The 27,325-nt window shown below is 40.4% G+C and overlaps 1 protein-coding gene across 3 annotated transcripts in view; it reads left to right on the top strand.

The window, feature by feature from the left end:
- Nucleotides 1-27,325, top strand: part of kcnip3b (Kv channel interacting protein 3b, calsenilin) — a 75,901-nt gene that overhangs the window by 38,450 nt on the left and 10,126 nt on the right. Inside the window, exon 1 of one of the 3 annotated variants that reach the window (XM_033620044.2) lies at nt 16,154-17,561. The exons of 1 other annotated variant lie outside the window; for it this stretch is intronic. In XM_033620044.2, coding sequence (XP_033475935.1) covers nt 17,456-17,561 — 106 coding nt within the window. In that variant the 5' untranslated portion in view covers nt 16,154-17,455. Of the gene's footprint in view, nt 1-16,153; nt 17,562-25,579; nt 26,373-27,325 lie in introns of those variants that run through there. One more of the 3 variants, XM_078170614.1, reaches the window with a different exon arrangement.

Below are 27,325 nucleotides of genomic sequence, written 5' to 3'. Positions count from 1 at the left end.
ATTTCCCCTCTTAACTTCTCAGATGGTGGCATATTTAGTCAAAGTTAAGAGGTAAAATGATCCAATATCTCACAGAAAAGCAAATATTTAAGAGAAAAAGATGACAGTGTTGTGTAGGACTATTAATGTTTGTTTTATGTTTATGTTTATTTTAATGAATATGATCACTTAAGTCATGTAAATGTGCCAGATTTAGCCATATAGGCTAATTTTCATCTGCAGTCCCTGGCAGGTTGATATAAGAAAAAGACTTTAAAATAACATACAAAAGCACAGAAGCACAAAAGCACAGGGCAAGCATATAACCATAGACAAAAGCACATAGCAAGGCACATAAGCAAAATCAAGACACTATTCATAAAAACATTAAGAATGTACTATACAAAAGTACAGCATAAAACACAACACAGACCAAAGCACAGAGCCACAAACAAACACACAAAAGCACAAATAGCAAAACAGTGACATCACCATAAAACCAAAGTACTTTAAGGAAAACATACAATACAAAAGCACATAAGCCCAAACATACAGTAAGAAAACAAGGACCACTGATTCAGATCATGACCACACATTTGATTGTCCAGTAACCACTGTTATATTGATTTGGAGAATGACTTAATCATCTCACACTTCCTCAGGTTCATCTTGTGACCCTTTGGAGGGGCCTCGACCCCTAGGTTGGCAACCATTGGACTGAATTACCACACTGTACACACAATAGTTAAAACTAGCTGCACAGGGATCAGCTGCTGTTTATATATTGATGCATTAATATTAATAATGTAATAATGTAATGTATGATACTTTATCAGTCACAGGAGCAGAGTACTTTTACTTTTGATACTTTAATTTAGCTGATATTTACTTGTTTAAGTGGAGGACTTTTACTCTTTTTACTTAAATTATCATGTGTGTGATTGAAGCTTGTCCATCATTCACTTGATAGTTTGACCCTGCTGGAGATTGTTGTGCAGTCATTGTGCGCTTTGTAACTTTTGTGCACTTAAGGAAACAGTGCACCTTAACTTTGTTTTTTGTTTGGATTCATATTCCAGACTTCCCCCATTTGTTTTTATGAAAATATATTTTATTTTTCTTTCTGTTTGAACATAATTAAAGTGAACTTATGGGTTTGGTCTGATCAGTGGCACCTTTTCCCAATTAAGATTCTTATTTTTATTACTGTTCTGTACATCTTTCCCCCAGTCTGTCCTTCTTGAGTTGGTCTGCATGTCCTTCCTTTCATCATTGATTAGATGTAAGTCTATCCTTCGTCCTCCTCCTGTGTCCTTCCTTCCATCCAAACGAACACATCGTCTTATCAAGCCACCACAGGCTGAATCAGCACTTGGTATTTTCTCCCTCTTCCTCCCCATAGTTTCCTCTTCATCCACACTTATTCCCTACTTCCCTTTCTTTTTTTTAAATGTTGATCATCAGTCTCATTCTGTCTTCCATCCCCTGCTGTTTCCTCCGTCCCAGATTCCCGTAAAGTTTGTGCAGACAGGTGAGGACACCTCAGGGTGCAGTGTTTACACGGTGCTCTGTGGAGACAGGACTTGATGATGAATGTTCAGCTGTCTTTGTTTTGCCTCTCTTGATCCTACTCTCCTCTCAACAGTTCCCAGTTTGAATCTCCATAATGGAGTCTTTCTCAGGTAGGGGTTCAGGTCTCCCATGATCCATTACCTAAACCTAATTCTGCACTCAGGGTAGGAGGGAGGGAGGAGAGAGATATTTGGATAAAGAGAAATGAGAGGAATGAAGCAACAATCGGGGCAGAGGGAGGGAGAGGAGAAAAATAAGCTTTGATTAAGAAGCCCGTTTTAATTACACAGCTAAGGTTGGCTTTGAACCTGCCAGGATGAGGTGGTTTTATGAAAAGGAGATTATCTCATATGGAAGTGAGACTGGGTTCAATTTTAATTGGAAGGTATCGAGTAGTTAAAGGGCAGAGATAGCAGGAGCGGGAGAAGCCTGAAAGAGCTGCCATCTTTTCCCCTGATGACCAACATTGTATGTCTGCAGCTCTTGTAGGAAGTTTTAGTGGAGAGGCCATACGGCAAATTTAAATTTCTGTGGTATTGTATTCTGAAGTTTTCATCTTAAGTCCTGAGCTGCTGGAGGGGGTGTGAGCATTAAAGACATGGAGGGTGTAACTGGCTACAGTGTGTTCAGCCTCCTGCAGGCTCAGGGGTTGATCAGCTGGCTCTGTGCACACACATTATATTAAATACATCACCATGCAGATATTCACTTGTGTGCACGATTACATGGTATAGGCAGTCTTTTCATATTATATTTCTTTGTGGCTTCTTGTGTTATCCATGTATCAGTTGTTTGTGATCAATCACTTCCCTGTGAAACACAGAAACTGATGATGTGACAAACCGCACAGCAGCTGAGTAAGCTCACATATACCATCTTGGAATAGTCTCAATAATTTGATCCATTCTCTCATGTTTCATTTCCTTCTCTTTCCCCTCTGATTGTGAGCTGCTGTTCTGCGCCGCTGTGTGTTGTATGGCGCCTAGCGTCCTCTGGTGGACGGAGGGGATATTACATGGCTGCTGGAGAACAAAATATTGTGTAACTATAAGGTCTACCATACAGTAATGGATTAATGGAGAAAATATTTGTTAGTAGCAGGCCTAAGCAGCAAGCAGCATTTGACTGTCTCTCTTTTATTGCTTAATTAAGCTTTTTGATGTTAAAGCAAATCATGTTGGCTGGTCTATAGGGACAGAATTGAAATTACTTAAAAGGATGCTTGCAAATTGTTACTTTAATTGTTTTCTTAAAGTTAGACGAGTGGATTGTTTTTTTAAGTGTAGGCTATAATTGTAGGATATAACCTGGTGGTTTGTGTTTATCAGGTACCTTTCTGTATATTTCACTATTAAAATCTGCTGATGAGTCGTAGTCCCACATGTCCATTATAAAACAAAAGAAATGTCATTTTACTGTTTTGCCAATGGCACTGGGAAACACTCAGATGCACCTCTAGAGTCTCGTCAATGTGTCTTATCCAGGAATAAATGCTCCATTTACATCATAAGGATTTACTGTAAATGCAAGTTGTGGATTGTTAAAAACAGAATATCTGCCCACCAGTGGTGATTACAAACAGGATGTGTGGGAAATTAAGGCAGCCTCCATTATCAGTCATAAACTGCAGCAGTGTGTCTGTAGAGCAGTCAGCACAGCAGGGAATCACCCAGTGGCCACAGTCATATTTTTACATGAGTACAATCAACATACAGAAAGCAAGAAATATCTACTGTGGTGTCTTTATTATTATGTTGAACAGTTGCTTTAATGGTTGAATGTCAGTTTTTCAAGAAGAAAGTTTTCGGTGACAGCTCTCTCATATGAACCTCTGTGGTGTGAATGAGCATCAGTAGATCCAGATTTGTCTCCTGTACAAAATGGCTGTATCCTCACAGACCTGCATTATTATAAACTACCTGGTTATGGATCACATCTCTCACCCTCAGCTATACACTGCCTCCTCTCCACCTTGCAATTCTTTAAAATTAGTTCTGTGTTGCTGACTGTTGCCGACATACAGTATTTTTATTTTTAAGTCTTAGGGCTGCTGTGAAACTGCGCCCACTTAGGGCAACAAAAAAGTTGATCTTGGGTGCGTACGTACAATGGACAATCAAGAGAGGATGGCAGAAGAAATACCCACACACCACTTAAGCTGTGCTGCACAACTGAGTCCTGATGAAAGTCAAGGACTGAAACATTTGCTGCTATTTTTATCACTTTTTATTATTATTTTTTGCACTTTGTTTTTGTGCACAGATGTTCTGAATAAACTGACATTTTTTGGCATTGATCTCAGCCTGTGAACCTTTTTTTTTGTGGCTGTCCAGCTCAGTTGAATTGGTGTGCGTTTATGTCTTCTGCTGTCCTCCCTTTATTCCTCTTTAGGCATGACCAAAAAAAAGAAGTTAATTTTTTTTTAAAACATGTATTTTTCAAGGAGTTTTCGGTTTTCATATGAAGAAATATAAACCGATGACAAAAACGATATGTGAAACAACAATAATATTGATTAATGTTGTTTAACTAGTGTGTTCACATATTTAAACATATTCTCATTCTGTTCAATGCAATACAAAAGCATTGAACCTCACTGCTGACTCCTCAGCCTCTCCCCTCCCTCTTTCTACCTCTCCTCCTGTACTTCTCTCCCTCTGTCCCTCATCATTCAGCTCCTTGTTCTTGACTCCTCAGCTCCCCCCTGTAAAACTATCTATTTTTTTCAAGGAACATTTCCTATAAAAATATTGTCAGAATATTGTTTTTGGTACAAAAACTGCAAGCTGCATTTTAATAACATTAATCAATTGATTTAAAGCCATAAAAAAGTCACTGCAGATTAAGTATTTTCGAGAACAACAGAGTTGCAGTAGTACTATTGGTTGTAGTTAAAATATAGCCAGTGCTGCATGACGTCTAGTTTAGTGAACAGATGATGAATCATAACGCATCCTAACATAAAATCAATACTTGGAAATTTTTACAACTGTATCGCTCCTTACAGTTACTTAATGTTTCCCTTTTTATAACCTGTAAGGGTCTCCTCTTATTGAAGGCAAGATAATCTTGAGCCATACAACATTTCTTGCATTCTGTCAGCCATCTTGGTGATGGGAGATTTATATTGCACTTACAAAACCTGGCCAGTGGGTGGCAGTGTACAACATGATGCACAAGGAGCCACTGTGATGGCCTACATGTAACTATAGCTTCAAAACCCATGTATATTCTCCTGTGACTCAAACTTTTGTTTGGGATGCATTTGTAATTTCTCCTGTTGGCTATGTGTTTAAAAAATTAAACATTGTCAACGGTAATAAAGTCCCAATGGCTTCAAACGAGTACTTCCTAATTAACAGCATCTTAGCTTGTTACTATTGCAAAATTGGTCAAATTTGTTGCCATATCAAACTACAAACATTTTTAATCATGAATAAACAAGTTGTGGAGTGATCAGGTTTTGGACCTTGTCCACTTTCGTGTCAGGATCAGTGTTGGATAAGGGTTACTTTAAAAGTAATCAAAGTACGTTACTGCGTTACTTTTTAAAAAAGTAACCAGTTACTTTACTGCAATACTCCCTGAGTAAAGTAACTCAATTACTTTAAAAGTACTTCCAACGTTACTCCCTTTTCCTGTTGGGCAATGGACCACAGGGCGCTAAGCCTACATTTTTTGTCTCCAAAATTAAAGTTATGGACCACTTGCCCTTCACTGAGATACAATTCTCCCATCACAGCCGTCACTTTGACCAGTAGAAACACAGAACAGCCTGCTGCCGTAGACAACTGTATGACAACAACACCCCAGCATTTAAATATTTCCTCTAGGGATGTTACCACACAGAGTAAAAGGGGGAAATGATGGTGTGAAACAGCAGAGGCACTTTGTCAACCCGCTGAGTTAACGTTACTGTCATTAGCATCAAGCTAGCAAACAATGTTACATCCTCACGGTCGGACATAAAGTAATAACATTAACAAATAGCGGCGGGGCTTTTACTCACCACAACTGCAGAGGCTCCCAGCTTCATTTGAAACAGACTACATTATAGACGGTCCGTTATTTATTAATCCCTCTGTGTGTTTATATTCAGTACAGGCCAAAAGTTTGGACACACCTTCTCATTCAGTACGTTTTCTTTATTTTCATGACTATTTACATTGTAGATTCTCACTGAAGGCATCAAAACTATGAATGAACACATGTGGAGTTATGTACTTAACAAAAAAAGGTGAAATAACTGAAAACATGTTTTATATTCTAGTTTCTTCAAAATAGCCACCCTTTGCTCTGATTACTGCTTTGCACACTCTTGGCATTCTCTCCATGAGCTTCAAGAGGTAGTCACCTGAAATGGTTTTCCAACAGTCTTGAAGGAGTTCCCAGAGGTGTTTAGCACTTGTTGGCCCCTTTGCCTTCACTCTGCGGTCCAGCTCACCCCAAACCATCTCGATTGGGTTCAGGTCCGGTGACTGTGGAGGCCAGGTCATCTGCCGCAGCACTCCATCACTCTCCTTCTTGGTCAAATAGCCCTTACACAGCCTGGAGGTGTGTTTGGGGTCATTGTCCTGTTGAAAAATAAATGATCGTCCAACTAAACGCAAACCGGATGGGATGGCATGTCGCTGCAGGATGCTGTGGTAGCCATGTTGGTTCAGTGTGCCTTCAATTTTGAATAAATCCCCAACAGTGTCACCAGCAAAACACCCCCACACCATCACACCTCCTCCTCCATGCTTCACAGTGGGAACCAGGCATGTGGAATCCATCCGTTCACCTTTTCTGCGTCTCACAAAGACACAGCGGTTGGAACCAAAGATCTCAAATTTGGACTCATCAGACCAAAGCACAGATTTCCACTGGTCTAATGTCCATTCCTTGTGTTTCTTGGCCCAAACAAATCTCTTCTGCTTGTTGCCTCTCCTTAGCAGTGGTTTACTAGCAGCTATTTGACCATGAAGGCCTGATTGGCGCAGTCTCCTCTTAACAGTTGTTCTAGAGATGGGTCTGCTGCTAGAACTCTGTGTGGCATTCATCTGGTCTCTGATCTGAGCTGCTGTTAACTTGCGATTTCTGAGGCTGGTGACTCGGATGAACTTATCCTCAGAAGCAGAGGTGACTCTTGGTCTTCCTTTCCTGGGTCGGTCCTCATGTGTGCCAGTTTCGTTGTAGCGCTTGATGGTTTTTGCGACTCCACTTGGGGACACATTTAAAGTTTTTGCAATTTTCCGGACTGACTGACCTTCATTTCTTAAAGTATTGATGGCCACTCGTTTTTCTTTAGTTAGCTGATTGGTTCTTGCCATAATATGAATTTTAACAGTTGTCCAATAGGGCTGTCGGCTGTGTATTAACCTGACTTCTGCACAACACAACTGATGGTCCCAACCCCATTGATAAAGCAAGAAATTCCACTAATTAACCCTGATAAGGCACACCTGTGAAGTGGAAACCATTTCAGGTGACTACCTCTTGAAGCTCATGGAGAGAATGCCAAGAGTGTGCAAAGCAGTAATCAGAGCAAAGGGTGGCTATTTTGAAGAAACTAGAATATAAAACATGTTTTCAGTTATTTTACCTTTTTTTGTTAAGTACATAACTCCACATGTGTTCATTCACAGTTTTGATGCCTTCAGTGAGAATCTACAATGTAAATAGTCATGAAAATAAAGAAAACGCATTGAATGAGAAGGTGTGTCCAAACTTTTGGCCTGTACTGTATTTACTTTTTATCCGCTCTGTTGTCTTTGTAAAGTTAACACATCGCACCGTCATTTCAAACTCAACACTTGTTTCACATTAAAAGCCCCATTTTCTAAATAGGCTTTTATTCTGAAACATTTCTCAGAACTTCCTGTGGAAGATACAGTAGCTTGATAGTTTACATATGGCGCTTCAAATGCCGCTCCTGCCATCTGCTGACGCTTTTAGGTGACTACAACAACATGTCGGCTGGCACATGAACACACACAGTGACTCAAATAATAGTAAAAGTAATAAAATAGGACAAGAATAACCCGATGACATCACACACGCCGTGAAAGACGACCGGGGATAATTGGTGAGTACCAGCGTGTAGCGTGTACCAGGCATAATGCAAGTCCTGAGTCTGAAATGTGTCTGTCAGCGAGTCCTACTCCACCTATTTAGACTCCACCGTAGACAACGGCAGCATTTCTCCGACCACGTAGCGAGCCACAAGCTCTGTGGCTTCTTTCAGACTGATAGGTTTAACGTTATCTCCGTTATTAGAACCAAACCACAGCCGTTGCTGTTTCGGAGCTGAAGGACCAGCGTTGTAAAAGTAACGGAAGTAACTGATGTCTTGTTTGAAAATGTACTTAAGTATTTGATTACTCAAACAGCAAACTAACGCGTTAGGTTACTCGTTACTGCAAAAACTAATCAAAGTACTCTAACGCGTTACTTTGTAACGCGTTTTACCCAACTCTGGTCAGGATCGGCTGCAGACTGACTTGGCAGAGGTGGCTGCCATCTTGTTTTTACATGGATTAGTGTACTGTGCTCTTACTAACACTAGTGTCTACAAACAAAGACAACAGGTCTGAGTAAAGTAGAATTGAGTATAAGGTCAAGTAAACCCAAAATATAATGACCTCATGTGAACACAGGGTCTCAGGAGGATATACAAGAAAATAGCTTTTAAAAAGTTGTCCACTGTAGTGACCAAGATGTGTGCAAGGTTTTTAAAATGTTCTAAAATTAGTGTCAAATGTTAGTAACTATTAAATATAAATGATCCTGGCCATTGAAATTAATGCAAAAACCGTAAATGTCATGCAGCATTTCATTTGACGTCATTATAAAAACTAATTTTCTCTCAGCACCCCCAAACTCTGACTTTCAGCATCCCTGTCTTTGAGTCTGTACGTGTGAAGCGTGTCAATCCATACAGATAGCCTAACATGCCTCAAGTGACTCATCAAAATACTTTTTAGTGTGAATGTGAAGATATCTTGACTTGCTTCCAGATAGAAATGAAGCAGATTGTCCATAATAACCTCTACTGGCAATTTCATTGCCACTTTCTGGGTAATGCAGATCTAAACTGTAACGGCTAAAAGCATTCTTGCTTTCATTATACTTTCACAGGAGTGGGTGTTGTTATTGTTGTACACACAGTTTGTGTTGCGAGGTATTTTCCTCTATCTCTGTCTGGTGCCAGACATTTCCAGCTGTGTGTTCTGCTGCTTTCTTGTCAACAACAAAACACAGTTGATCTTTGATCAGAGGCCCCCATGAAGCAGGACATCCTCTGTAAACAAGGGTTTACAGAGGATGGTACAGAGAAAATATCCAGTGAGCAGCAGTTCTCTGGGTGAAAATGCCTTGTTGATGCCAGAGGTCAGAGGAGAATGGCCAGACTGGTTCAAGATGATAGAAAGGCAACAGTAACTCAAATAACCACTGGTTACAACCAAGGTCTGCAGAAGACCATCTCTGAACCAACAACACGTCGAACCTTGAAGCAGATGGGCTACAGCAGCAGAAGACCACACCAGGTGCCACTCCTGTCAGCTAACAACAGGAAACTGAGGCTACAATTCACACAGGCTCACCAAAACTGGACAATAGAAGATTGGAAAAACGTTGCCTGGTCTGATGAGTCTGGATTTCTGCTGCAACATTCAGATGGTAGGGTCAGAATTTGGTGTAAACAACATGGATCCATCCTGCCTTGTATCAACGGTTCAAGCTGCTGGTGGTGGTGTATTGGTGTGGGGGATATTTTCTTGGCACACTTTGGGCCCCTTAGTACCAACTGAGCATGATTTAAACACCACAGCCTACCTGAGTATTGTTGCTGACCGTGTCCATCCCTTTATGACCACAGTGTACCCATCTTCTGATGGCTACTTCCAGCAGGATAGCACACCATGTCACAAAGCTCAGATCATCTCAAACTGGTTTCTTGAACATCACAATGAGTTCACTGTACTCCAGTGGCCTCCACAGTCACCAGATCTCAGTCCAATAGAGCACCTTTGGGATGTGGTTGAATGAGAGATTCACATCATGAATGTGCAGCTGACAAATCTGCAGCAACTGTGTGATGCTATCATGTCAATATGGACCAAAGTCTCTGAGGAATGTTTCCAGCACCTTATTGAATCTGTGACACCAAGAATTAAGGTAGTTCTGAAGGCAAAAGGGGTCCAACCTGGTACTAGCAAGGTGTACCTAATAAAGTGGCCGGTGAGTTTATCTTCTCATACTGCACTTGTGATTGTCTGCAGTGAGATAAAGGAGGGTTGCTTGTAGTAATTTGTATAGCATAGAGTCTACAAGAGTGGGTAAGAGTAAAACAGGAGTTATACCGTCATGTTTTTATGTGAAGCACGATCAGATGAAAGGCATGGTGAGACAGAGAGAATTAAAAAAAAAAAAAAAAAGATGTGGAGGTGGGTGTGTGATGTGAAAGGTCAGAAGCTCTGCATTGATGTTTGATCCTGTCCTCTTTTTCATCTCTCTCTCTCTTCTCACTGTGACGTGGTGTCACGAACTCAAACAGATTTTCAAATGTGGCCTCTAACAAAGGCACACACACATACACACACACACAGAGAAAATCTCTCTCACCTGCGACCTTTTCCACTGTACCAGGTAGTTGCCTTTGTCGGTACGTGAGAGTCAGACTTGCATGCTTTGCTCTGAGCTGAGATTCTTCGGGCCGCAGCTCAAACTCAGCAGCTCAGCAGTTTAAAGCACTCTGTTAGCATTGATCTTCATGACTGAGCATTCACACCTATAAAGTCTCTTAAAGTCTGGATTTTGTCTTGTTAGACTTTGGTCTCATCCAGGGATCTCCAGTGGTATTTAAAGTATCTCAGAGCAGCCTGTCAGCCATTGTTAGCCTCTTTGTTTTGGTAATTCAGCTGCATTATGGGAGCTGTGATGGCCGCTCTTTCTGTGGAGGCCAGGAGGCGCCTCTCTCGCCCCAGCTGCCTCTCCCACTGTGGCCACAGTGCAGCCAGATACCATCGCTCAGGTAGGCACTCGTATGATTTCGCCAACTGCTTTATCTGTTTCTTCATTCACTCATTTGTCTACTCATTCACTCCCTCACTCTGTCTTTAATTTTTCCTTCTTACGTCTTCTAATCAAAGCGGTAATTCACAGGAGTCTTGTTTTTCTAAGAGTTTGCTCATGTTTTTGGTCATGAGTGAGCAATTTTGTGGCGTGTTTGCAGTACACATCCCAGAAATCACTTAACAGTCACACAGTTCAGGTCAATTAAATCTTTCTGCTGTAGTAGAAATTAGTTTCAGTGGGTTGCTTTTTTTCAGTGTTTGCTCAGGGGTGGTGGGAATGCGAACTTTAAACTCATCACTTGTTATTCTCGGAAAGATTTTTCCTGGAAGAGTAGTACACCATAAATTTGTATTTACTGTAGCTAAGTGCAGTATTGAGGTATTTTATTTGATTTATTTAAATTATACATGGTCTTACTCCACTAAATTTCAAATGTTGGACTTTGTTCACTTGACAGCTGTGTTACGATTTACAATTCAGATTATGATTTTACACACAAAGCATATAATATGTTTAGAAAGTATTGGTGCCATGTTATAGATTAAACTATCTAATCATTATGAAATCATGTTGTTCATCTGAACTTTGGTAAAACCTACAGAACTATATTTAAATTCTAGTGGAGATCCCAAAGTTTTCAAAGATTGAAATGTACAACGCATTTAGAATATTTCTATTTAAGAAAATGGTGGAGCCGTGACGCATAAACATGGGGTGCTCAGTAGCTTAGTGGGTAAAGCTGGCGTCTCATGCACAAAGGCAATGTCCTTGTCGCAGCGGCCACAGGTTCAGTTCCAGCCCACAGCCAACTTTTTTACAGCTTAAAGTTACAGTTTATTAGAATAACTTTGTCATATTTACTGAAACTGACACTCTGAAAGAAGTACATGAAACAGTCTGTGAGAAAAATCATATATCTCCTACTGCCTCTAATTGCATTCACTAGAATCAAACTGTGATGCACCGACCAATCAGAGTCAAGAAGTCTCTAACACAGTTGTCAATCATGTCAACCGCTTCATGAACTGTGGTCAAACTGTCAAACTAGGCAGCACTGATCAAATATGAATCAAAGTTCTGTTACTGCATTGGCTTTTCGTGACTTCAAATGTTTTCAGAAACATCTTTTAGTGTACTGTTTAGCTGTAAAATGAGAAATTCGGTCCAGCTTGCGGGTGGTGCTTTGTTTTCCCATTTAACTGTATCCAGCATTGCGGCCAGGTCACATTTACAGCTAATTGTACAAGTTACTAAATGTAGCTCGACATGTTCCTCAGGATCTGAGGCTCGCTTAATCAGTGACATTTTATAAATCACTTCTTAAAACATATCTGTTAAAAAAGCCTTTTATTAATTTCAGCACACTTTTTATTTTATATAGGTCTCATTTGATTATTTTTATTATTAGTATTTTCTTGTATTGTCATCAGTTATTGTATTCTGTTATTTTTGTATTATTCTAATTGTTATTAGTTGCCAACTTTGCTTTATCTGCTTCAGTGATGGTACTTTATCTTCATTTTATTTAATTCTTCTTTGTATTTCTTGAAATTGCCTCATTTTATTAGCTTGAATCCCACATTGTTTTAAATCCGAGAAGTGTAAAGCACTTTGTAACTTAGTTCTGAAAAGCGCTTTATAAATAAAATGTATTTATTACTTTTATGTTCTGTACACGTCATTTAAGGCCTTAATATAGCAGCAAACTATCTATTTGCTATGCAAAGATATAGTGGAGTAATGACATCCTGAGCAGAGAATGAAGTCACGCTCCCTCTGTGTTGTAGTCTGTGCTTCTGTGTCGTTGTGGTAGACCGGTCAGCTGAACGTGCATGTTAATGCATGTGAGTCCCAAGAAATGTGTCCCACTGGCTAACTAATTATTATAATTAACTGCTGCTCTGTGTTTATACAGTGTTTATAGGCAATGGCGTCTTTACCAAGGTGTAGCACCCCTCCAGTCAACACCATTAGCTCTGTTAGCACTGTTGCTGACATTAGCACTGTTAGCACCATTAGCTGCTAGCCACTGACTCAGCCACGTCCATGTTGAGAACTGTATGCAGACTTTCCCACCCCAGACTCTGAATCATCGATATTGTGCTTTTACTGAAGCTTTGAATGCAGGACATTAACTTGAAATCGCTAATATGTTCATGGTGAAATTGTGCTTTCATTTAACTTCTTTAACCCCTTCAGTATATAAACAAACATCAAGTTTTTAGATCAGCAAATATAAGTTTTCTTGAATTGGCTGCATCACTTATGTGTCACCTGAGTGAAGAACAATGAGCTGCATTTAGATACGTGAGAATATTATATCATTGTAGATTATAAATGAAATGCCGGTGCACTGGTTTGAGTGTCATTCTGCCTCTCCTCCTCTCTGACTTTGGTGAATACTGAGGTAATCTTGCTGATGTGTCTGACTGAGAGGAAACCGTCTGGGTCTCCTCTCCCTCTTTACTGACTGTTGTGTCAGCAGGCAGCGCCAAGCCTACCTTTTAAAAACCTGTTAGTGTCCTAATGGCCTGCCCAGAGGAATGATCACGCACACACACATGCACACACACACACACAACAGACCCCATAAACTCTCGACAGCAGCATCAATATATACAAGAGGACAAACCTAAATGCACATAAATAAATGCAAAAACACAGAGATTACCTCCTTAAGCATCACATAATTCCCAGATACCTGGTGTGTGTGCGTGTGTGTTTAGTGTGATGTGATGCTTGTCACCTGATCCACTCTCCTCCAACTGAAATGTAAATTTGACCTTCATCTGTTGTAACGATAGACACGACAGACTCTCACTTAAAGAAGAGTTACCGTAGAGAGTGAAAATAGATTTCAGATTTTATAATTGACAATTGATTTACATTTTTCTGGTGCACTGTAAGAAGTAGAGAGAGAAGCGGGGGGGAAGCTCCACCACCACCGCCTCACCACAAAGATATTGATCTCTCTCACTCTGGCCTCCCATCTGTGTCTCCTATCTCCAACCAAGTCAATGCATTAACACACACACACAAACACACACACACACACACACACACCTCCATTCCCCATCTTATCTTGATGCATTAGTAATTGCTGAGTCATCAGTTATCCTCCTCTGACCTGCTAAACACAACCACGTTTATACACGCTATGTTCGCACGATCTGATTACATATTTCCTTATCTATGACAAACTGTTGCATCCCATCAATCATTAATGTTTGGAGACATACCATAATAATAATATTCAGGCTTATTCCTCACTTCAACACTGTCTTCAGTTCACAGAGAAAAAGGAAAAATACATGAAAGTAAAAGAAGGAGGAGGAGCTGAAGTGTGGGGAGGTGGAGGTGTTCCTGATATTTGATCTGTGTGTGCCAGCTTGTGTGTGTGTGTGTGTGTGTGTGTGTGTGTGTGTGTGCGTGTGTGTGGGTGTGCATGGCTGCCAACACTACACACATCTGACTTTAGCCCTCATCCATATACCGTAGGGGCTAAGGCACATGTCGGTTCCCCTTCTACCAGAGTTAGAAGATGATAGGTTGTTGGCTTGTAAGTATCATAGGCTACGTTCACGACATGCAAATGTGGCCCAAATCCCAATTCTTGCTGTCATGTGACACAGAATTCAGATTTTTTCCAGTCATATCTGAGCCACTTTCATATGTGGTCCTAAATCCGATACATATCCGATCACTGGCCATGCAACCACTGTGAGAACTGTGGTTTTTCCATGTTAAACTGACGTATCTACCGAGACATCACCCATTGGTTTTTGGACTCCTGTTTTGAAGCCTTGACTTCAACATTTCAGCCGTAGCCAACTTGTTTTCTTGAAGAACAGAAGTGACCATATTTGGACAAGAGGCTTGAGCTGTGGAGGAGCGAGTGATGGATCAGACTGAGAAGCTGAGGATGCTATCAGCAAACAACCTGTCACTCAACAGAGATATTGGAATGTAGCCCTGGACATCCTAAAGCTTTGGAGGGGCTGTTCCTCCGTGAAACCCTCCACCAATCCTAATGCCACCCACTCTCCACAGAACTACCAGCAATAGCTGCTGATCGAGCTCGTGGACTGAAAGCCTATTATCCCAAAATCTTTGTGTGTTTTCCCACCTGTTTTCTGTCACACCTGTCTCGTTAGTCCTTCCCTGTTCCCAGAGTCTTCCCTTCACCTGTTCTGTATTAGTCTTGTTTGCTCGACCCTAGTGTTCCCCTCCACACCCTTGTTGTCAGACAATCTCCATTTCCCTCCTTTTGCCCGTGTCTTCCCTACTCCAGCTGTGTCTCGTTCTTGTGATTAGTTTGTCAGTTGGTCATTGTCTGTGGTCATTCCTGCATCCTTGCCTGTATTCATCCCATGTTCTTTCTGCATTCATCCATGTGCTCATCCCTGTGTTCCTGGTGTCATTCCCTGCTCGTTGTCTGCCTAATGTTCTGTTTGGATTTTGGATTTGAGATCAAGGTTGGTTGTCAGTTTAGTTTTTGTTCTGCTTTCATTTAGACTTTGAGTTGCCTGCCTGTACTGGATGTTTCTATTGACTACAAGCTCACTTTTTGTTGAAATTTCAACCTGCCTGTTGGTTTGCATTTCGGTCCTCCATGAACTGACACGTGACACAAAGGGATGTTTTTTGGAAAATATGCTACACACTCTCCCAAACATAAGCGCATGGCTGATTATTATGCAGAAAGACGTCGTCGGACCTTCTTGGTTGCATGTCATGTGGTTCAGGGCAGAGATTCATTCAGTCTGATGTGAAATATGGGTCACATCAACCATGAATGTGAACAGTCTCTGCAGAAAGATTGGACCTGAGGAAATAAAGGAAGCTGAGCATTAAACACTGTAATGTGAATGTACCCATAGATGGATTACTGGGTACAGATCAGGCTGAGGACCAGAACATCTGTATGAAGCAACAGCTAACATATTTTGGTTGGAAAGTCAATCAAATGACTTAAAGGAAATGCAAAACAACAACAGAGACACAAAACAACCACAGAGATGAAGATGCAAAACAACCTTGAAGAGACACCAAACTGTCTCTATCACCCTTGGTGTCTTGCCCTCATGTAGAAAAGGTTGGAGACATTTCTTTGTGGCTGTAGTCTGTTTGGAGTTACAAATAACAGCTATTTATTGATATGATTTCATATAGTAATGTTTAAAGTTCTTTATATGGCATTCATATAATCATAATTTATTATTGCCAGGGCTTTAGATATTTAACCCCTCATTCAAACATCTCTTAACCCGGCCGTGACAAGGTGGATGTGGTGGAGAAATGAGGGACACTTTAGAGCAGGAAAGAAGGAGTCGAGCAGAGGGGGAGAGAAAGTCTGTGGTTGGCCAAAGTTATGGAATGACAGAGGGGATGTCGGGAGGAGGAGGAGGAGGAGGCAGAAAGCTCCAGGGCACGAAGGCGAATCAGATGGACAGACGGAGAAAAAGGAGGAGTGTGCTGGAGTAAGGAGAGACCACAAGGAGGACAGGATGGGTGGAGGGTTTAGGGTGGACTGGGCACTTCAGTTTTAAAACCTCAGCCAGAGTGAGCGCTGACTAAGTGAGTCGAGGGAGGAAAAGTTGCCACCCGAAGCAGCAACAGATAAATTGAGGAAGCTGCTGAGAGAGGGGAGTGATGGAAAAGTATGTGCGGAGGAGGTAGACACCGGGGGAGGAGGTTTCATTCCCCACAGCTCCTCTCAGGATTTCCCTCTCTGGACGTTGCTGCTGCTGCTGCTGCTCTAAGTGCCTTCTCTCCAGGGCCATACTCTTCCATATCTGGACCTGGATTTGGACAAACAGTGAAGTGGACTGAGTCAGACGGGACAGCATCGCCGAATCTAAATTTAACGGTTAAATTAAGTCTTTGCTGAAAGGTGATTGGTGGACCTCGGGATTACTGAAAGAAAAACTGGTTACTGTTACTTAAAACATTGCAAGTCCCATAAGTATTTATTTATTTTTTAAGTAGAGCCTTGTTTTCACTTTGCATGGTCTGCTTTAAAAGATTAGCTCACCCTGAATATTGTGAACGGATGCCGCTAAGACTAGAAACTCAGACTGTCCTTGGCTGGCAGATAAAGAGGATTCACAGAATGTTTTTGTGTGATTGTTGCTTGTGTGGTCGGCACATATAATGGGGTAATTAATTTATAATTGCTAATATTGTTTTGCCATTTTATGGCATGGAAGGAGAGAAGACTTGGGTATTTCATGTTCTGTATTTCAATAAGTCAGCTGAATTCATACAGACTTTCTCCGGTGCCAAACCATGTAAATGGACACCAAATTCTTTGCTTTTCCCAAAAGACATTTTCATCTAAAACCAAGATGTGATTCGTGAGTGTAAACTATGACGTGAGGACTGATTATAGCTCTGAGACTAAAGAGGGTGAGCAGTAACTTGTGTCTTTGCCAGTCTGAGCTCCTGAGAGAACGTGCAGGACGAAAGTCTGGAAAGTGACTCTAAACGTCTCCTTTAATGCACCGTAATAAATGGCTCATGACACAACCCCCATTTTCCCTCATGGGTCTAGAGAGGGAGGTTTTCCATATATGTCGGCTTCCACATATTTTCCACTTCAGCATCAGTGTTGACATTAGAGCAGCCTTCGTCCAGCCCGCTTGGCCTGGTTCTCAAGCTGTCTCCTGGGCCTGGGAACCAACCCATGCAGTCACCCACCAATCAGACTTGTTTCCTTTCCCTTGCTCACCTCTGTTGAAAACACTTGTTGTTGACTAACCCGGCCCAGCGTTACTCAGGCAAGCCCCAGGCCTTCTCGTGCAGGCTTGGCCCTGAGTGGGCCCCCCCCCCCTGTCCTGACGCCATGGGGATCCAGGGTATGGAGTTGTTTGCCATCGGCGTGGTTATCATCCTTTTCATGGCAGTTCTCAAGCAGTTTGGCATCTTGGAGCCCATGTCCTCATTTGAAGGTAAGGGCCCACCTGAGGCCCCTTTACTAGCCGTACTCACGATGACTCACCACTTCACTGTACCGTATAAGCATTAGGGCTGCAACTAACTATTATTTTCAGTATAAATTAATCAGTCAGTTATTTTCCACATTAACTGATATTTGTTTTGTCTATAAAATGTCAGAAAATAGTAAAAGTGTCGATCAGTGCTTTCTAAAGCCCAAAATGACGTCCTCAAATGTTTTGTTTCGTCCACAATCCAAAGATATTCAGTTTCTGGGCATAGAGGAGTGAATAAAACAGAAAATACTTACATTTAAGAAGCTGGAATCAGAGAATTTATTAATTATCAAATTAGGTGGCAATTAATTTAATAGTCAACGAATAATTGATTAATCATTGCAGCTCTAATAAGCACCATGTAAACATTTAATTAATGGTTTATAACACACTATAACGTAGTTATAGGCAGGTTGTTGTTAAGAGTTTATTAATATTATTAATAATTAAGTCTGCAGTGAAGACTCATTTTATATTATGACAACTGAGTTTAACTATCTTGTCATTCATGATCTTTTAATAAACAAGTCTCCACAGGATGAGTTATAGTTATTGACAAATACATTAATAAACACTCGTAACTAGATTATAGAGTGTTACAAACCATCTTTTAAATGTTTTTGTACTGATATACTGTTTATAAATGGTAACTAGGGAAGTAAAATGAATGTAAAGTGATAACCTTTAAGTTTTATCTATTAAACCCTGGTGTTACATGTCTTTAAACATTTTGGTAAGAAACCTAATGTTGCTGTTTTTCCAAAATTTAATGATAAACTGAAGGACAAAGTGTTCTGTCTTCTACTTTATAAGCTACATAAACTGCTTAAAAACACAGGATTATCTGAAAGAAGCACTGTCACAAAGCTAAAACAAACAAACAATGCTGTAACACTGCTTATTTTAGTGGGTTTTTATTATTATTATTATTATTATTTATAGATTTATTTTATTTTATTTTATTTTGTATTTTTTTTAAGTCAATTTAAGCCCAGGTTCTTGTTTGGATAAACCCTGTCATAGGAGAGACCTCCTCCAGTAATATTTATGAGTTGTTTCCTTAAGTTTTACACTTCTAACTGTTGTTATTATCCATGAGGCAATAACACCTGAGTATAACTGTGCTCAGATTAAATTAAATAAGTTCCCATACTGCCACCAAGTTTTGTGAACTTTTTAAGAAGCATAAACATGTTGCTTACATGTTATTGCATCAGTGATAAAAAAAAAAAAAAGTATAAATATAATCTTATCTAATTGATCTAACATGTGGACAGGAGCCATTATGTTGTACTGGTACTTCCATATGCACTTTTTTATAAGTAATATTCAGAGTATTTTTATATTGTATTACTGATAGTTTTACTCAGGCAAAGGATCAGAATACTTCTACGACTGTGACCAAGTCATTATTCTTCCACATTGCTTTCTATACTAGTGGTAAAGTAACATGAATCTTATTTATATTACACTGCCTGGGTCGTACGTCACAAAGAGCTTCACACTAGAAGACAAGAGGGAGTCATAAAATACAGACACAATATAGGAGTTATAAATAAAACAGAGATGGGGCTTCCTAGTTTAAATGTTTTAATGGCTAATTTAATACCTGGCCAGAGGTAAACATCTGAAAACCAGCCTTTCACACTGTCTCTGTAAAAAAGAATTAAATAAATAAATGAAGAGTGACTGAGGGGTTTATGAAGCTGACCATCAGTGTTGTTATCTCTCCCGGCCCTGTCCCCTCATTCCCTGTCAGCTTTCTGCTATGTCATAAAGCGAAATTAAACAACACTGCGTTATACTAATGCTACAGTAGCATGCATTATTTTTTATTTTATATTTAAAAGTTCTGGACCATCAGCAAATCTATAAGCAGCATCAGACTGGGAAAAGGTTAATGGGTTAATGTTTTATTTTGCCTACTAAGAGATATACCATAAAACCTTGATGGGCTAATAGATTGTGTACATTTGGGACAGTAAAAGAGACATCAGACGCTGCTCTTTGAACAATGCCGTTCCCTTTGATTAGAGTTTTGGGCCGAGGGCCAGCCAGTCAGAGTGCCCCGCAGTCAGTGTGCCAAGACAATTACAGCAGGAAGGCTCCAGTCGGCACATTAGTGCTTCTCATATGGCTCTGCATCATAAGTAATAAATTCAACAAAAACACCAGTAATGTCCTTTCATAATTTATACCTTCTCTCAATCCCCTCTAATCTTAAATTCCCCAACCCCCCCTTCCTCCTCCTCCTCCACCCGCTCCCACTGTGGCAGGGCCTACACCCTGGTTTAGCATTACTTCACATCAATTATACATGCAGTATCGAACAGGCTTTCTCTGAGACTGCCTAAATATGGAGCCCGGAGCACTCCTCCAGGACCCTGAAGGACACTGGCCATCCCTCAGCAGCCTCCGAAATTCTCATCATGCATCTTCAATCCTGACTCCCGCCACTTCATTACTCCATCACCTCCCAGTGAGACTAATTTACCAACTGCAGCATCATTATCTCATCTGCTTCAGAAGCTTCTCGTCAACATGTTGAACTATTTGGCAGCAGATATTTTACAACTTTTGTCTCTCCAAATGTTCACCTGCTCTCATGTGAAAACAAGTGATAGGTTAGTCATGAGGCTGTCATACTTTTCAGGATTCACAAGTCCAGATGTTGAGCGCTTATTTGATCGGGCTTGGTTAAAAATAGAATCTAAATGCAGCCCTGCTGCGAGTATCAGCTTTTTGATGATCACTGTTGTTATTGAGACTCTCTCTGAGGTGCTGATTCAGCTCTGCAGTCATTCATGAGCCATTTTGTGAGGTTTCTTGCCTGATAAATCTTAACCAAATGATACATAAGTAACTCAAGGCTGTTGCTCCCCCCCCAGGACACTGAGGTCATGTCCTCAGAAATAGTCTCTAGGAATTTAAGAAGTTTGATGACATTAATGAATCATTGGGCACCTCCCCACTAACCCATGTCTATGACGATTTTCACTACTAATAACGATAAATAAAACTTTTCCTTTCTCTTTAAATTGCTTTTTCTGTCTGATAAGATGCCCAAAACACAGATATATTAATTCCAAGTCTCACAATTAAGAATAACATTGTTAAAATTAGTTAATCAGTTGACTTATTATCAACATAGTTTTCAATTAGTTCACAGTCAATTGACTAATGGACTTATCGACTTAATAGTTATTTGATTAACTGACTCACTGTTTAACTTCTATCTACAGTTACACATGTGCTGTAAAACTTCAATTAAATGCCCAGTCACTTTTACTGGCCCATTTTTTTATAGACGTTCTTTGAAAGTATGAAAGCAGGTTGTTGGCTACCTCAAATTATGTGTCCATTCCTCAACTACAGTGTAATTCATATTCCTTAAGTCCATAAGGGTCCTCAGATCAAAGGAATCAAAAGGGTTTTTCATAAAAATGTATTCAAGTTGTGAGTATTATTTTAACAGGATAAAGTGGTGTTGTGTCAGTATGACGGGCACTGTAATCGGCAAGTGCTGTAATACACTCTCTCTTTGATGCACTGTCTATTGGAGCTAGATCAAATGAATGATTCATAACTGACTTATTATCTGAAGTAAAATTCATACTGGTTTAAAAAAACAATTTGATTGTATTTCCCATCTTTGCTGCGCAACAGTTTTGTGTGAAAGGAATTAAAGGCCTGTCCCAAATATAGGCCTGTTGACTTCAGTGATTTAAGTAAGGGATAATGTATAGTGAGACGGTGACTGTTGAAAAATAACTCCCGACAGGGGAATGGAACCCTGACGTGCAGCGGAGGGGGTTCCATTCCCCTGTCGGGAGTTATGACTTATGGTGCGTTCCAGGCAGGCTTTTGAACTCGTAAGTCACGACTTCAAGTCACGAGTTACGACTTTGTAGCGTTCCAGGAAAGTTACGGCAAACTGCCAGTTACTTCCTGTTTAATGTTGAACATGGCGAACTGTTTGTTTGTGTTTCCCCATTATTGCTATCGCCAAAGATACCTGCTCCTTGCTCATTTGAGTGAAACGGAGGAGGATAGGGTCACAGATGCTATTATAGGCTATTTTTTACGTTATCTGTGTGTTTGGAAACGTATTTTGTATTGATTTATTCTTGCACTAGAAACCAGCTGTTAGAGCGGCTGCCAATAATGTGTTAACATTAGGGTTATTTTATGTCTATTTCTCACAGTGTATCACCTGCATCAACACCGCATCCATAGGGCTGCCATTGTTGTTTAGAGGAGTAAGGTAATTGGTTTAGAGGGCTGTGTGACGTCAGAAAGCATAACTGGGAGTACATCGATCTGGTACGAGTTCATGGGTGGGAAGTTACGGGTTTGACTGCCGTTCCAGTGCACTTTCACAGGTTACAGGTTGTGAAAACACGAGTTACGGGTTGCCTGGAACACACCATTACTACTAAAACATTCAGTGATGTGACACAAAATAATGATTAAAGCACGTTCTATTGATTCAAAATTCGCAAAAAAATGTGTCTGTATTCTGTATCCATGGCAACGGCAGCCTAAATTCTAAATGCTGCATTTTGCCACTCAGATCCTATTTGGCCTGTGTGGACTAACGTTAACTGATTTTGATGCTCCTCAGTCTAAGGCCGTTGCTATGGCGTCCCTAGCAACGGAGCAGCAGAGCAGCAGTGATACCTCAAGAAATAAACACTGCAATTTTGTTGATTGACCAATCAGAATCAAGTATTTAAGAGTGCCATGTTCTAAAGAAATAATAGTGTGGGTTATTAATTGAAGTTTTACGGTATATGCACATTTCTTTCGGTTGATTGTGATATTCTTTAGACTAAGTATCTTAAATGTAAGTTTTTACGAAAGAAATAATTAAATAAAAGGGATTTAGAATTGCATTTATACCTTTAACGCCTTTGTAGAGAGAATAACTATGCTATACTTCAATGTATTAAGGTAAAACTGATCCAAAAAATACGGAATTTTTTAATTGATTAATACATTTTGTTTTTCTTTTTTTAATACGAAGGACATTTGACAGTTTTTAAAGTTTCATTGATAAAACTGAACTCTTCTTAGACCTTGACTCGGTGGCATGAGGTAGTTACAATGGGCCCCAGTGCACACTATTGTGCACATATTGTCTCGTCACATGATCAGAGACTTGACATTGGATAACATCAACATACATATTACCCAATAATCATCATTGCATATCTGTATAAACAAAAAATAACAAAGAAAATAAGAAATTATTATTTTAATTTAACAATTTTAATAGTTGATTTATAGTCGTAGAATAAGCATATCATTTTGTTATAGATGTTACTATTTTACAAAAAGCAAAAAAAAATAAAAATTAGAAAATAAACAAGACGGGGATAGGTTTGACTTTTTCAAGGACGTATATAGCAGATGCCAATGTTTTTAATTTAATGAGTTCTTCTTTGAACACAGCCGTATTTCCAAGGTGGCAATCGCTCATAAGGGCCCATTCTCCACCCAACACATTGGTGGAGGGCCCACATTCTCTATGAGTCCTCCATCTCACAAGGCCCAGTGCAACCACACTGCCTACACTGTCTAGATTTACACCCCTGCCCTGACTACTACCCAAGCGCCATTTATTCCCCTCTGATGCTTTGGTTACACATTTAGCAGCACATTAGACGTCCTTTATTTATCAACAGTCCAATCAGGTATGGTAGCTTATTTGTTGCATTGTTATTTGTGGCCAGCAGCGCTATAGCTCACTCTGTCGGTCAGTCGGTTGGCCACAGTGAGGACCAAAAAACATATTTTAGCAATAGAGTGAGGACATTTTTGCAAAGTGAGGACATTTTGGCCGGTCCTTACTTTTTCAAAGGCTTGTTTGAGGGTTAAGACTTGGTTTTAGGGTTCAGGTTAGAATTAGGTTTAGGTTTAGGTTAGGATTAGGCGTGTAGTTGTGATGGTCAAGGTTAGCGTAAGGGGCTAGGGACTGCCTCACAAAAATAGAAGTACAAGAATGTGTGTGTGTGTGTGTGTGTGTGTGTGTGTATGCGCGTGTGTGAGGCCTTATGTTTGGCCACATGTGTGTGCCTGTTTTAAAATCCAGTTCAATGATCTGATCTAAATTGAACCCTCCGGCCTGATTGTTGTTTCAGTCGGGTCATTTCTGCTCTGATGTCGATTTTGGGTTCAGTCCAACTTGGTCCTATTTTGGGAAGACATTTGATGCCAGAGGTAGCCTTGTCTTTAGAGATGTATTCTGAGGCTCTCTGATACCAATATATGATATTTTTACTCCTCCACAATGTGTGCAGGATATTTTAGTGGCAAGTGACATCAATACACTGTAAAGAGATGAGGAGGAAATGAGTAGCTTTGTTTGTGACTTGTTTCCATGTTTGTCGCCAGATAGATCATTCAAACAGTCGTGAAATGCAACTAACATTTCAAGTACAGTTTTGATGTAGCTGTACAGTATTTCTTTATTCTAATTCATACTTCTACTCCACTACATTTCAGCAAGTACTGTACTTTTCACTGCACTTTTAATTTTTTTCTTCCTATCTACCTTTTCTCCTTCCTTTTCACTATACCTACCTACCCACCTACATACCTGCCTACCTTCCTTCCTTCAGTCTTCCATACCTACCTCCCCACCCACCTACATACTTTCATTCCCTACTTCCTCTCTACCATATCTGCCTACCTACCCACTTACATACCGCCCCACCTACCTACCATCCTGTTTTCCTGCCTACCTTCCCTCCTACCTATCTTCCTTCACTCTTTCATACCTACCCATCTACTTACTCATCCACCACCTACCATCCTGTCTTCCTACTGTATCTACCTTTCTTCCTATATACCTTCTTTCCTTTCTTTTTTACTATACCTACCTACCCACCTACATACCTTCCTTCCTACCTACCTACCTACCTACCTACCTTCCCTCCTTCCTCTCTTCCTTTAGTCTTCCATACCTACCTCCCCACCCACCTACCTTCCTTCCTACCTACCTACCTACCTACCTACCTACCTACCTTCCCTCCTTCCTCTCTACCATAACTGCCTACCTACTTACCTACCTACCATATCTGCCTACCTACCCACTTGTCTACCTACCATTCTGTCTTCCTACCTACCTTCTTTCCTTCCTACCTACCTACCTATTCTTTTATACCCAACTACCTATCTTCCTTCCTTCTCCTTACCTACCCCTTTCCCCTACCTAAATAGCCCCTGCCTAAATTCCTTCCTTTGTATCCACCTACTGGCCTACCTTCATCTTTTCTACCTACCCTTCCCTCCTACCTACCTATCTGCCTACCTTCCTTCCGTCCTTTTTTAACTACCAACTGAAACTTAATTTTCTTCCTTCCTTCCTTCCTTCCTTCCTACTTCATGTTACTATTTATCAGTATTTAATTTGTTATTGTTACAGTTTGAGATAACAGGACAGGTAAATATTTCACACACAGGACACCATATGTTCGGAGCAAAAGACCTCAGTTGTGAACAGAGAGAGAAATAATCATTTTTTCTGGGTCTGCACGAGGGTACCTATTCAGTCACCTGTGGCTGCTGTTGTTTCATTGGTCTCCACTAGAGGGAGCATTTATTACATGAGTGTGTGTGTGTGTGTGTGTGTGTGTGTGTGTGTGTATGTGTGTGTGAGAGAGACACAGTATTAAATCTGTGTTACAGACCCCAGGAGAGACAGGAGAACAATTAGAAAGTGGATCACATAGCTGACTGGGAAAATGAGATTGAGGACACCTGTTGACCTTTTCTCATCATGTCTCTGTTTCCTTAAAGGCAAATAGTTTTGTGTGTCACATTTAGAAAAAAATAACAAAAATCCTTGTTAGTTTTGTTCATTTTAAAGCTTTGGTATTATGCAACTTGCTGTCTTTTTTTTTTGCTATTTTGATTGTTAAAGGCAGACATGCAACTTTTTCTCGAGGTCCTCTGGGGTTCACAGGTTAATTAGCAGAAATAAGACATGAGATGGAGGGAGGGAAGAGAGGAAGAAACTGCAGTGCATCAGTTATCCAGTCAGTGGAGGATGTGGATGGCAGCTTTTTATTTGACAAGAGTTTTGTCACCAACTAGAGGAATAACATTCATTGGAGGAATCCCAAACCAACTGTATGCTTGTGCCAAAAAAACCTACATGTGATGTGAGAGCATCTGAGTTTCCTCTCTATCTGAATGGATTTCCCATGGATTAACGTGGTAGTCCAGATTTTTTGGAGGGATTTTTTTTTATCTCTCTCTCTTTAGAGGTATTTTTACAGCAATAATCTGATTCACTTGGCCTTAATAAAAGAGTTGGACCATCAGACCCTGTGCTTAGTTGTGGAGAATATCCTGAAAGATCCATTAGAGCAGGAGAAAGCACGGGGGGACAAAACGGCAGTCAATTAAAAAGGCAGACGGGAAAGAGCTAAATGGAGTAACAGAAACTGCAGGAAAAAAATGTGACAGAAAAAGAGTGATGCGTGAGTGACACTGTTTCAGAGACGAGGGAAAGAGAAGAAGAGCAGAGAGAGCAAGACGGAAAGAGACAGATGGATAGAAAGAAAGGGTGCGTAGAAAGTTCAGTTATGTTGTAAAGGAGAAGAAGACAGAGAAGGACCGTGGAGGGGAAGGTAGAAGAAGAGGGGAAGATGAGTGTGAGGTGGGAGACAGAGGGACTCCAGACTGTCGGCATCGTCTGCCTGGTGATTATGTTCCTCAAACTGATGCACCTGCTGGGCCTCATCGACATCACTGAGACTGGTGAGACAACTTGGGAGAGGGGCTATGAGGAGGAGGAGGAGGAGAGCATGGAGCAGGGAGGCTGAAGTTTAGACAAAAACGTTTTATCCACTTAGAAACCATATTTGTGAATATTGTTGGATGCACATCTCTTGATAGTTCATGTCAGGAGAGTCAGGCCTAGTTGTGACGTACTAAGGATGTAAATAAAGACATTTCTGGATCGTTTCAAAAGTTATGTAAAAGATGATTTTACTCAAAGAATATCACTGGTAATATTTGTTATTGTCAGCAAATCCCATGAAAACCCTTTTCTTACTTCTTGACTTTTTCCCTGTTGGCCTGTAGATCTCAGTCCTGAGAATGTAAATCTTGATATAAATGTTCAAAAATGGGTCGTAAATACAGTATTTATTTGCATTTTAAAAAGGAAAAAAAGCTCTGTAATTTAAAAACAGCTGGGCACTGTAGTTTTTAGCAAATGTTAGTCAGTCAGGAGTAAATAGTGTGTTTGTTGGGGACTATTTTCAGCCGGGCATGAATACATGTTTGATGCTGTCTTGAATATTTACAGCACCAGGAGCTGTGATTCATAACTTAAAAGGTCTAAATGACGTTTAGAGCATTAATATAGCAGCAAACTATTATTTGCTATGTAAAGATATCGTAGTGTATTGGCGTACTGAGCAGAGCATGAAGTCACGCTCCCTCTGAGTGTGCTGTAATCCAAGCTTCTCTGTTGTTTGTTGTAGTAAACTGGTTCGGCTATGCTCGCATGTTGATGCATGCGTGTATCCAACCTGGTCTCACTCCGAAGTCACTGAAATCCGGTGCTTGGATAGTGACTTGTGGTGTCAGACACTAATGAAATAAGCCATCCTTTTATGTCGGTATGATACGCAGCCAGTTGCCATTATAGTTTAAAGGTGCTCGGTGGTGTCAGGGGGAAACGCAGCGGGACAAGAACGAAAGTT

Source organism: Epinephelus lanceolatus, chromosome 9 (assembly GCF_041903045.1).
Source record: "Epinephelus lanceolatus isolate andai-2023 chromosome 9, ASM4190304v1, whole genome shotgun sequence".
Taxonomy (NCBI): domain Eukaryota; kingdom Metazoa; phylum Chordata; class Actinopteri; order Perciformes; family Serranidae; genus Epinephelus; species Epinephelus lanceolatus.
The sequence above is the reverse complement of the archived record's forward strand: the minus strand, read 5'-3'. Positions and strand labels throughout refer to the sequence as shown.